The sequence below is a fragment of the Lactuca serriola genome, chromosome 5, assembly GCF_051521515.1.
Source record: "Lactuca serriola cultivar US96UC23 chromosome 5, Lser_US96UC23_V15, whole genome shotgun sequence".
Taxonomy (NCBI): domain Eukaryota; kingdom Viridiplantae; phylum Streptophyta; class Magnoliopsida; order Asterales; family Asteraceae; genus Lactuca; species Lactuca serriola.
In genome coordinates, this window is record NC_136412.1 from 293,765,958 (window position 1) to 293,778,389 (window position 12,432).

Here is a 12,432-nt window from a genome sequence, read left to right on the forward strand (position 1 = left end):
GACGAACCACGTATAAGACACCTCATTAATGATTGTTACACGTAGGATATCATGAATAAACCTAAAGAAACCAGTCACGAGGATTGAATATGTACAAAAACATTAAGGATTAAATATGTACAATCTGAAAATTATATTATCATATTAGGTCAGCCCGTTGGGCTGAATGTGTACAAAAAAACAAGTTATCTGATCAAATATAAATAAAAAAAACTTCAACGACTAAATGTGTACAAAATAAAAAGTAGATTACCCTCTTAAGTATTAAGTCATTTTCCCATTAAAAAACATAAACTAATTTTGAGATATATCGATTCTTAGTGAAAAAAGTGTACGTTAGAAGAGTCCAACTAGAACCAAATTCATTTGGTGAGGTGATAGAAAGTTATAATATTTCGTATCAATGTAAAATTTAATATTTCAAAGTTAATATAAGGACATAACATGTGTTTATGAATATTTTAGTTGCATAAAATTATATTCCGCAGGACATTAGTCCACTTTTTACGATAAATTACATCCAACATTGGGCGATTTGGAACTCTTTTGAGTTATTTTAGAGTAGATGCGATTTGGAACTCTTTTGAGTTATTTTAGAGTAGATGGTTGGTTGGTTTTTTGTAGTTGACTATTTTTTACTATGTTTTTTTTGGATTGGATTGTGTCCTTGTAACTATTTGTAATATGTTTAACTGATTTTAATAAATAAATATTCTAATATGGTGGATATCCATCCGTGTCATCCCTGCCTTTCGAAGCCATATTATCTCCTCTATCACCTTTTTTTTCTCTCTCTTTTCTCGTTATTCCACTCATTTCTCCAAACACATGTAAATCATGATCATCCCTTACACCCCTCATATTTGGGTACAACTAAGATTTATAAGATACAATGTAAAAGAAGAAGAAAAAGGATAGGATGCTCAGGGAGATCTTCTCTTAAATGGTTTTTTCCCTAAGTAACGGGACATTCGGGGCATAAAAGGGGAGAAGAAGGGAAATGAGAGGAAAGAGATAACAGGGTTGACTCCACAACGAGGGTTGAATTTGTTGGTGCCTCCGACATGCCCATTGGTACCCGATGTCCAGTGGCGGATGCAATGTACAAGTAGTGGGGTGTTTGGACCCCACTTAAAGGTGGGTCCCAATATATATATATATATATATATATATATATATATATATATATATATATATATATATATATATATATATATAAAGGTTTAAATGAGAACCAAAAAAGGTTAAGAACCGTGAGAACCTTTAATTTTAGATGGTTATAAAGGGTTTAGGGTTTAGGGGTTAGGGTTTAGGATTTAGGGTTTAAGGTTTAGGGTTTAGGGTTTAGGGTTACCCTAAACCCTTTATAAACATCTAAAGTTAGAGGTTCTTATGGTTCTTAACCTTTTTTGGTCTAAACTGGAAAAAAAATACAAAATGTAGGGTCATTTATGAAAAAATCAGTTAGTTTATTTGTTGGTGACCTGTTAGGGTCCGAAACAACAAGTTTTCAGTAAACTTTGGGTCTTTTTCGAAAAAACTAAAAGTTTTAGGTTTAAAAAGAAAAAAAAAATCAAAATATAAGGTTTTTTATGGAAAAAAACTCTTCGATTTCTCTCTAAACCTGCTGCTAATCGACTTTTTTCAACCTCTCCTCTGATTTCTGTTTTTGAGTTCGATTTCAATCGCCTCTCGTTGTTAAACTGATAAGACTGAGTTCGATTTTTTTTTTCAATCTGAAGTAAGAGACAACTAACGAAAGCATCATCATCAATTGATTGTGGTAAGCTCTCTTCTCTTCAACTGATTTCTATTTTTCTTTATAATTTCTTTCTTAAACTGTTGTCATCAATCATCACTTATGGACCGATTTGTTTTAGCTTTTTAGGAGTTGGAATGTTAATATAAGTAGAGACGGTTTGACTTATAGTTAGTTAAAGGTTCTTAATTTTAATATGCATAATATATTAGCTTTCAACGTTTCATTAATTATTATTTTTATGTATTTTTTATATTTGCTTTCACTCCCCTTGGAGAAGTCGGGAAAAAAAAATGGGTATAAGTCGGAAAAAAAAATCTCAAGGGGCTTTTAATGCATAAACCCAGAAAGAAGCAATTTAACAAAATATTGAATTAAAACCCTCCCTATTAACTCGTTTAGGTCATCTCTCTTCACTGCGCCACCATCACCTGCTCACCGGAATCCCTCCTCCGACCCCTTCTCCGGCCACCACATCCGCAGGCACCGGACGTTGACTACACCAACACGGGCTGGTCAAATCATAAGAAAATGGAGATACAGGTACGTATCTCTCGCAAACATCCCAATGTTTATCGTGTTTTATTCCTCTGTGTGTGTGTTTTAGTTGTAATTTTGTTCTCGTAAATTGTCTGATGGATTATTGTTACACATGCTTCTATCAATATCAATACAAATTAATAATATGAATTCTATCTACTTAGCATGCGGATACTTACTTTGGTTTCAGGATTTTTCGGATGACATCGATGTCAAAGTTAAAAAATACCAGAGAGGTGAAAGTGCCGACTTAGAGGTACAACTCGCATCATTGATTGATAACCACAACACATTCGGCTTTGTTAACATTTCAATCTGAATTATTCCTCATTTTTGGTAGGGCTTGAAAGACAAAAAATTGAAAGGCCAGCTTGCTAATAGAGAAGAACTATATAAGAAGTCTGCTAATGCTGCTGCTAAAGCCGAGAAGGTGAAGTTTCATTGCTGTTGTGTTACACTTGTGGTTTTCTTCAATGCGTAATGTGTTCATGTGTTTACATCAGTGGCTTATGCAAACTGAGAGTGGCCTTCTGGAACCTGAAGGTATTGAAAAGACATGGAGGTTCAGTCAACAGTCTATTGCTCAGGAAGTGGATGTTGCTAGTAGAAAGAATCAATTTGATATCATCTTACCAGGTAGGCTCCCACCTGTTATGAATCTAATGCTCAAGTGCTTAATAACCTTCTGCACATAATTCAGAAGTGTTGAAGACATTTCACTTTTCTAGAAAGCTGAAATGATCTATATCTTTGTTATGTAACTAATGGTCTCATTTTTCTCCTGATAATGTTACAAACTGAATGTGGTTGAACAGATCTTGGTCCTTACACCATTGATTACACCTCAAGTGGGAGATATATGTTGACAGCAGGACGCAAAGGCCACCTGGCGATTATGGACATGCATACTTTGAAACCTGTTAAGGACTTTCAGGTAACTAGATTTATACTTTTTGCTTGTGTCTTATTACTAATCTTAATTGGGATTCTGGTATCTTACTTCATACAACATTTGTATGACATGATTTAATCATAATTACTTAAAAATTTGACTTGTTGATTGATTGTTTCAGGTTAGAGAAACTGTGCGCGATGCGGTGTTTTTGCACAATGAATTGTTCTTTGCTGCAGCACAAAAGAAGTAAAGATTCTTTTCCTTTTAGTAAATTAAGTTATAAATTGGAAAATCATCCTTATTTATATATTCGAGTAAATGATTTTTCTTTTTCTTTTTTTAATTATATACAGGTACACATATATTTACAACCGTGCTGGCACAGAACTTCATTGCCTGAAGGTCAGTCCCACCATTCATAAATTTTAAATTTTTTATAATGCAAGAAATAGCAACATACTTTCATTGATTTTTTTTTTATTTTTTATTTTTTTTTTATTTTTTGTTCTTCAGGAACATGGAGCAGTGTTGAAGCTTCAATTTCTCAAAAACCATTTCCTTCTATCATCCATAAACAAATCCAGCCACCTCCGCTTTCAAGACATCACCACCGGCCAAATGGTGGGAAATTACCGAACTGCCCTTGGCCGGTCAGACGTTTTACAACTAAACCCTTACAACAGTGTCATCACCTCCGGCCATTCCGGCGGCACAGTCTGCATGTGGAAGCCCACCACCTCCACCCCGCTAATCAAAATCCTCTGCCACCATGGCCCGGTCACCGCCATCTCCTTCCACCCAAACGGCCACCTCATGGCCACCGCCGGAATGGACAAGAAAATCAAAATCTGGGATTTAAGAACCTACAAAACCCTACAAACTCTTCCCGGAAATGCCAAAACCCTAAGTTTCAGCCAAAAAGGTCTCCTTGCAGCCTCCACAGGCTCATTCACACAGATTCTACAGACTTCAGATTCTTCAAATTACAATCGATACATGATTCATACAATGGCGAAAGGTTACCAAATCAATAGAATCCAATTCCGACCTTACGAAGACGTGCTCGGAATCGGACATTCCATGGGATTCTCCTCGATTCTGGTTCCGGGATCCGGTGAACCGAACTTTGATTCGTGGGTGGCGAATCCGTTTGAGACGGTGAAGGAGAGGCGGGAGAAGGAGGTGAGGGTGTTGCTTGATAAACTGCCGCCGGAATCGGTGATGCTGGACCCCACAAAGGTTGGGAATATGAGGGAGGCGAAGAGGAAGGAGAAGAAGACGAAGGCAGAGGTGGAGGAGGAGAAGGCGGCGGCGGTGGCTGCCGCCAAGAGTGTGGCGGTTAAGAAGAAGACGAAAGGGAGGAGTAAGCCGAGTAAGGTGGCGAGGAAGAAACAGGAGGGGATTGAGAATGCAAAGAGGGGGTTTGTTGAGGAGAATGAAGGAAGGGATAAAAAGAAGCAAAAGAGGATTACTGAGGTGAATGAATTGCCGATTGCTTTGCAGCCTTTTGTTAGCAAAAAAGGAAAGTGAGATTTGGAGTTTTGGTTGGGTTTTTTGAGAAATTTTGTTAATTTTGTATTAGAGAACATAGAATCCAGAGCTTGAGAATGAATCTATTTATCAATCAGACGCCAAAATTTTGAAATGAATAGAATGTCACATGAATTGGAATCTAAATTAAGGAATTGGAATGCAACTGATGTAGAAAGACTAGATTGTTTTTTTTTTTTTTTTTTGTAGTTCCTTTTCTTATTTTATAATAGTGACACAATGCTATTTACTAAAAGTTTACATTTATTAAGCTATATTTTGAACTCAAAATTTAAATAAAAAATAGCTATCCATGGCATCTATAAACGAAAGCTTGTAAAAGTTTTGAAAAAAATTGACATCTCCAGCCATAATGTCTGTCTGAATCTGAACAGATGAAGCTCATTCTCTTCATTTAACCCAATAACTACAAGACGTGTATCTATTTAGTCAAAAGAAATGTTTTTATATCTGTAGGGGTATATGTTATGCCCCTTTTTAAGTCATCAAGTAATATTCAAGTTTATAATTGTTCCACCTATACGATTCAAACATTTTATGAGATTTGAACATTCGAGTTAAGATTTTGTCTTTTTTTCTTTGGGGGGTGAAAGTTCAACCTATGTTAAACAGGAAAATTAGTTTTTTACTTCTCAATATGATTTTTTAGTTTTAAATTATCAAAAAGCTAGACAGTTTTTGAATCATTTTTTATGCACACCTATAATTATTGTATTGTCCTAAAATTCCAAAAATGATATTAATTATTTTACAACGCCAACTTCTAATTAAATGGTTTTAGGTTGAACATCTAAAAACTTTCAATAAAACATAAGGAACTTGATACTTAATTCTTTTATAAAAACTAAAAAAATAATAAAACTTTATTACTACTAAATCACATTTACTGTTAATGTTAATAATAATAATACTAATATAACATCAGGTAAGAATTGAAATAAATATAAAAATGAATAATTACAAAAATGACCCATCTCATAACATAACATTTGGGATTCTGATGAAACACCCGATTAGGCTAATTGGGTTGTAGTCCTTGAGTTTTTCTCTTCATAAGAGAAAAACTCCATTACATATACAACTGAACTTATATCTCATTATAATCAAATCTGTTTATTTTATGCTCTACACTTTAAATAATTTCAAACTAACAAAACTGCTCTCGACCATAAAAAAAAAACGGATGGAACTATCCCTCATTTTCACCAAACATTCAAACTTTCTTTCTTTCTCTCTGCCTCAAACTTGACCATTTTGCCCCCATATAAACAAAAATAGAGTTGGAGATTCTTCTTTCAACATTAATTATTGCATCTTACTTTGAATTTGCCGATGAACATGCACCAAAAACTCAACATATGACAAACCATTTGGAGACTTGTCTTCCACCATATAAGAAAAGAACATCATTCCTGAAATAACATTCAAGGGCATTTTAGACATTTTATCAAACACTAAAATTATATTATCAACAACAAACCACTATGCCTTACCTGATTGGTCACCTTTCTTGCATAATTTTAACCTGCAAAAAGTACAATGCCATTAAAAAAAACAATCATTTTATCTTCTTTAATTAAAAAAAAAAAAACATACCTTAAGTAGTTACATCTTTGGCTTCGTATCTCATTTATGACCTCATGTAGCTTCTTTGACAAAGGGTTCTCATACTGCTGCAACACAAACTAAACACACAAACACAAGTCAAAAAAAGATCTTTGTCTTTCATTATTTACAAATTTGCCCTCATTCATACATACCTGAGTAGGGATTTCACCAACAGACGATATACCAAACAGTTTTTGTGTTACATCAGGATCTACAGAGCTTCCAACATAAACCAAACAATCTTCACCATTTTCAAGAAGATAGATTCCTTCATCACTCACATGTTCACTAGATAAAGGTATAGGTGGAGGAATAACTGATCCAGATCCATCTGTTTCCTGTGGACCCACAAACACCAGATCAAAACCCAATGTTTGTTTATGTATATAAAGATTCAAATTTTTTTTTTTTAAAAATGATTCATTCTATACCTTTGAAATAAGGTCATGAACACTTATCATTCTAGGATACACAAGTGGGATTGCTAATTGAACAGAAAGAGAAGTCACATAGCTGATCCAAAATGATCTATCATCTATTCTCCCATCCGTTCTCAATCCAATACTTTTAATCAAAGCTGAAAAAAAAAATCAAGAAATAGCAATCTATTTTCTCACTCATCTATTTATTATATGATTAAATGAAAGTAGAATGATATAAAACATACCAAGAGTGTATAAAGGCAACAACTTGAGAGCTTCAGGAAGAATAAGTTGTCCAGATGATGAAACAGTTGCACAAAATTTCCTATAAGAATGAAGAATGTTGATACTAAGATCTGTGACTCGATCCCTCACTTGTAATAAGGGCGTAATAGGGATTTCATTTGCAGCTGTAAATATCAACATAAATGGAACTTTTTTAGCATATAAAAACAGAAAAATGAAAAAAAAGGAAGTTGATTTATTATTACCTTGCTTTAGAAAACAAGAAAATTGGGTGTCTAAATCAGCTGAACGGAAAAGATTGCTAAGCATGGTGGTGCATGGTAAGGATAAGGTGGACACGCGTATTCTTCTTTGTCCATATACAGTAGTATAAAGAAGTGCACACTGGATAAAATCATAAAATAAAAATGTACTTTCATTTAACACATTATTATACTTTTGAAAAGTCAACACAAATATAGTGAGTTTAAAGTATATACCTGGAAAGAACATTCTGTGCCATCAGTTAATTTATCATCATGTTTCAAGGTTACCATTAGAGATTTATCACAATCAACCTGAAAAATATCATTTTTTTAAATAAAAAATTAACAAGAATGAAGAATATATATATATATATATATATATATATATATATATATATATATATATATATATATATATATAAAGGTTGAAGTTTAGAGATTTGTATAAAACCGCAGGTAAGTCAACATCTGTAGGAATGCGTTTACAGAAGTTTCCTGAGTATTCTTGTACTTGAAGACCCTACAGAAAACAAAAAAATCAAGAAAGGAAAAAGACGAAAATGCCCTCCTTAAGCTGATAAGCTCTCACCTGACTGCATCTAACACGCATCACAGCTTCAAAACCTTGTGGCCTTGTGACATTCCATCGAAGATCATTGTAGAGTTTTGCAGGATCAGAAAGGGCGGAAAATGGGTGGTAATAATATAACTGAAAAAAAAAAAAAAAAGTGAAATTTTTAAATATATAAAGTGTTAAAAACATCAAGAAAAGTGAAACAGAGTGTTTGATGATTGAATATGAAGCATAAATATATACCTGGCCTCCAGTTGTCTTTGGGATAACAGAGATTGAAGCAATGTCAACATAACTTTGAGTAGTAATGAATACATCAACAGAGACCTGAAAATAATATTCATTTAAATTGGTAAAATAGTTATGATTTAATCATATTTAATCAAAAAGAAAAAGTTAAAAGTTATAAAAAAGCTTCACCTGGTATTCTGCAAATTCAATAGCCATTGTCTTCATAGTATTGTCTACTGGTTGAAGTAATCTATGAGGTTCCTGCAGCTCAACAACATAAAATTAATGAATTTTCTTAAAAACTTATAATTGATGAATTTTTAATTTTTTTTTTCTGGAATGTAAGGGTAAAATGATCATTTTACTTAAAGCCACTAGATGTTTCTTTTTGGCTTAATGCTGAAAGAACGAGGTATTAGAAAAAGATGCTTTCCACATTAAGTTCATCTTTTTACGAATTTGCCCTTGTTTATTTATTTATTTATTTTTACTTCTATTTCCCCAAATATGATGTAATCACAAAATACCTTCTCTCCTGCAGAGATATTAGTTCTTCCTTCAGCCTCTCTAGCAGAAAGAGCAGCAATACCAGCAGAAGGCAAGACTATAAAATAACAAAACAGTCAAATTACATTTCTGCCCTCGAATCTCCAAATATAAAAATATTGTAAAACTTGCCTGATTGAAATACCAAAAGTTTGCCTCCTGTACTCTTCATTGCCAGAAAAGCAGCCTGAGTAGAAAAAAATTCAATTATTTGGATATATAATTTTGAATTTTGAATTATTTTTATAAATCAAAATGAAAATTTAGTACCTTCATCCCAGCACCAAAAGCTGAATCAGCTGTTTTATTATTCTGAAACATAGTTGGGATGCTTTCCAGCAACAATTCTAAATGTTGACGACACTGTAATGATAATAATAATAATAATAAATTAATAAATAATAATAACTTTGAAACATAATATTTAATTTTAAAGTAAATAACAAGTAGAGAACTTTACCTCTGAAAGCTGAACAATAACATCAGTTTCAAGAGGAGTGTAAACATCTTCTATATCAGGAACTATGAGCATTAATGGCTGCAAACAACAAAATGTGTCAAGATTAAACACAATTTTTTTATTTTTTTTTAAAATGTTATATAATCATCTGTGATTATTTATTGTTCACCTGTTGCAATGCACGTTTCAGATTGTAAAAATGTATAGTCACATCAAATGTAGCAATTCCCACCATTGTTTGAGAACTCTCCTGTAACAATCATTTTATAAACAAATCATTAACTTTATACAAACTTTAGTAATAATTTTATAAATATTAAACTCACTGGAAGATCAGCAATAACTCGGCTAATAGCACTACAAGCTCCTGCAGTTGCACCAGTTTGCAAGGCATTCATTGATACATCAATCAGGAAGAAGAATACAGCTGGCATTGGATCACGTACCTGTGAATAATCATAATAATATAATTTTTTGTTTCTTTTTTTTTTTTTTTACTTAATGGATAACAAACTAAAAAAGCTCACCAGAAATTCCCTTGTGGCAACAAATTCAACTGTTCCTCTACAAAGCTCAGGTCTTTCATCTGCATCTCTTCTTCTTCCATCTGGCCCAAGATTGCACTGATAGTCACGTGGAGTTTCATCCGTGAAGCCTGAAAAAAAAAACATATTTTTTTTATTATTATTTATAACAATGTTGAGATATATTTATATATCATTATGTATAGAAATCAAGAGATATGAAAAGTAACTACTTACCACAGAAGTTACAGATGAAACGTTTTCCCTGATCAACAAATTTCATGAACGGATTGATGTAGCCTTTGCAACGAGAGCATCGAACAGGCCCACCTTCACCAAAATCCACTATCTGGAAAATAATTCACACATTTTTTTTTGTATATTAATATTTCAATTTCACAATTTCAAGAAAACAAGTATTTTCCGATTTCTAGTCTTACTTGGATAGGCTCCTCAGATGGATGTGGAAGAGCTAATGGCTGAACCAATAAAGCCAATTGCATGCCAGATGTGTTCAAAAGATCTGAAGTGCAAGGAATCTAAACAAACAACAACCAAATGAATGTTACAATTAAAGTAAGCAAAAAAGATTTCACAAGAAAAGTAGATGAAAAGTGTCACCTGATTAATGGTGCACCTCATGTACCTAGGACTGCAATTTCCAGTGTCCCTTACAATAAACTCACTTGTAGCAGGCTTCAATATCACACAACATATATAAGAATATAAGATTAAAGCAATTGATTTCTAGCATATATATATGACATGTAGAGAAGTTAAGATAAATGATAAATGATAATTTCATAATATATTAATTATTAAATACCGGAGGGGGATTTGCCTGGTTTCCCTGGCGAGTTTCATGAAGAAGAACAGATGAAGTTGGAACAGGGCGTGGGATTTGGTTTGGGTCAATCTTTGATGGGCCTGAAACCACATTTCCACTTGGGCCCATTGCAGGTGATATTGTAGCCATTGATTGTTGATTATGAAGAGATGGTGGCATCCCAAACATTCTTGGTGGTTGAACAGAGCCAGGTGACAGTGAAGGTGGTGACATTAAAGGAGGTGGTGGTGTATTCTACAAACATTTATCAAGTTACAGATCATGAATCATGAATCATGAATCAAGAATCATGATACATGTTATGAAAAATACTTAAAAAAAGAAACTTACTTGTGATTGCATTTGCCATGGTTGAGCTCCAAATGGAGGATTTTGTGGTGGAGCTGAAAATGTTGGAGGTCCTGAAGAGGGTGGTTGCATCTGCATGCCTCTTGGAGGTGCTGAAAATGGTGGTGGCCCTCGTGGTGGTTGATTATCAGGACCTCCAAGAAATGAATGCAAGGGTTGCCCCCCTGAAGATGATGATGACATGGTTTGTGGCATGGGTGGTGGTCCGGTTGATGGTCTTGGTCTCATGCTGGCGGCGGGGGGATATTGAGGGCCACCTTGAGTTGGCGGCCCGTTACTCATGGGAGGAACACCGGCGTTTGGCGGCAGTGAAGGCGGTCCGGTTGTCAAAGGGGAGGATGAAAAAGGACCAGAGGGCATCGGCCTTGAAGCAGATGATGGTGGTGGTGGATTAGCTCCAGGTGGACCTCGGTTGGCAGCCATGAAAGGAGGCAATGTACCAGGTGGAGGTCCAGTAGATGGAGGCATTACACCTCTAGGAACAACACCCGGTGGTGGAGGTCCTGGACGATTAGGTCTAGAAAATGGAGATGGAAAAGGCTGAGATTGCGATTGCGGTGGGGGTTGTTGTCCAAACGGCGGAGGGGGACCTCTAGGTCCATTGCCTAGGTTAGGTGGCTGATTAGGGCGATTAAGTTGAAGGTTCTGCATATTATCGGCGATTGAATTAGGGTTATAATTCGGCGGGAGATTACCTGGTCTAGGTCCACCGGGAGTCGCCATTCAAACGATCCCTAAAAACACTATATACAATCAAAATTCGCACAATTTCATACTACATCTGATAAAAGACCCAATTTTTACAGATCAACAATAAACAACAACGAAAACCCATAAACAGAACTTCATATAAACGCGAATTGATGAGCCGTTATCGAAATTTGAACACAAATTCGAAAAAGATCTAGAATAATTAGATAAAACTTATGCTGATAGACATACCTGTAGTTTAATTACAGTGATCGGATCAGTGAAGTGGAAATTATGGGGATGGGGGGTGTCAAAGACGCCAGCGATGATCGAAGAAGAAAGAAGAGCCCAAATTAAAACAGGAAGCTCTGGTCTATTGGGCGTAAAGAGTCACCATGACTCATGTCTCATGATGTATGGTTTGTACTATGTGTATCGTTTATTGTACATTTATGAACAGTAGGGTAGGATTCAGGTTGGACTCCACAAATAAATGATCCTCTTAATTTAATGCAATTGAGTCTATATGGATGTAGCCGATTTAAGTGCATTTTATTTAAGTTTGTTAGTTAGATATTTGATATGTTAAAGATAAAATGTAAACCAAATTAATTCATATATTTCTCACAGTTTTATTATTGTTTTTAAGGAAAAAAACCATCAGTTTTATTATTGTTTTAATGAAAATACATGTGAAGAAGTTGTAATGGTAAAGGCAAAAAGTAGTTCTAGTCAAACCAACGAGAAGGAGCATCTTATAAAATGGGTCGAGTATTAATGGGTCGTATACGGTTTGCAAAAAAACTGCTGGATTGACTCGTGCCCATTTATATTTTAAAGGACACGTGATGTGCTTGTTGTATTGTGCAATGTGCATTTGGGATAAATGGATATTACTCTTTGTCGTGTAGGAAAGCATTTTTTATTTATTTATTTGCCCTTGATA

At 34.5% G+C, this 12,432-nt stretch overlaps 2 protein-coding genes across 3 annotated transcripts; one reads left to right on the plus strand and one right to left on the minus strand.

Moving 5' to 3' along the window:
* The first annotated feature begins 2,139 nt into the window (after positions 1-2,139).
* On the plus strand, positions 2,140-4,871 carry LOC145054671 (Transducin/WD40 repeat-like superfamily protein). The gene is made up of 8 exons (XM_079002906.1): positions 2,140-2,302; positions 2,490-2,555; positions 2,640-2,729; positions 2,803-2,935; positions 3,115-3,233; positions 3,373-3,440; positions 3,548-3,596; positions 3,708-4,871. Exons 1-8 carry the CDS (start codon positions 2,291-2,293, stop codon positions 4,722-4,724), a joined length of 1,554 nt encoding a protein of 517 aa, XP_078859032.1. The 5' UTR covers positions 2,140-2,290; the 3' UTR covers positions 4,725-4,871.
* A 795-nt stretch (positions 4,872-5,666) lies between these two features.
* Positions 5,667-11,900, minus strand: LOC145054672 (protein transport protein SEC24 C-like). Of its 2 annotated transcripts, none has more exons than XM_079002908.1 (25): positions 11,739-11,900; positions 10,779-11,530; positions 10,428-10,682; positions 10,223-10,297; positions 10,042-10,140; positions 9,839-9,950; positions 9,605-9,732; positions 9,404-9,523; positions 9,247-9,327; positions 9,078-9,155; positions 8,888-8,980; positions 8,750-8,804; positions 8,599-8,675; positions 8,261-8,332; positions 8,084-8,167; positions 7,856-7,975; positions 7,718-7,786; positions 7,501-7,578; positions 7,267-7,405; positions 7,021-7,185; positions 6,785-6,930; positions 6,506-6,691; positions 6,342-6,430; positions 6,239-6,270; positions 5,667-6,157 (listed from the first exon to the last, which is right to left on the minus strand). In XM_079002908.1, the coding sequence occupies exons 2-25, from the start codon at positions 11,517-11,519 to the stop codon at positions 6,051-6,053; spliced, it is 3,201 nt and encodes a 1,066-aa protein (XP_078859034.1). In that variant the 5' UTR covers positions 11,520-11,530; positions 11,739-11,900; the 3' UTR covers positions 5,667-6,050. The 2 variants fall into 2 exon arrangements, with proteins under 2 accessions (XP_078859034.1, XP_078859035.1); XM_079002909.1 differs by having other exon boundaries at positions 10,779-11,539.
* Positions 11,901-12,432: the final 532 nt, after the last annotated feature.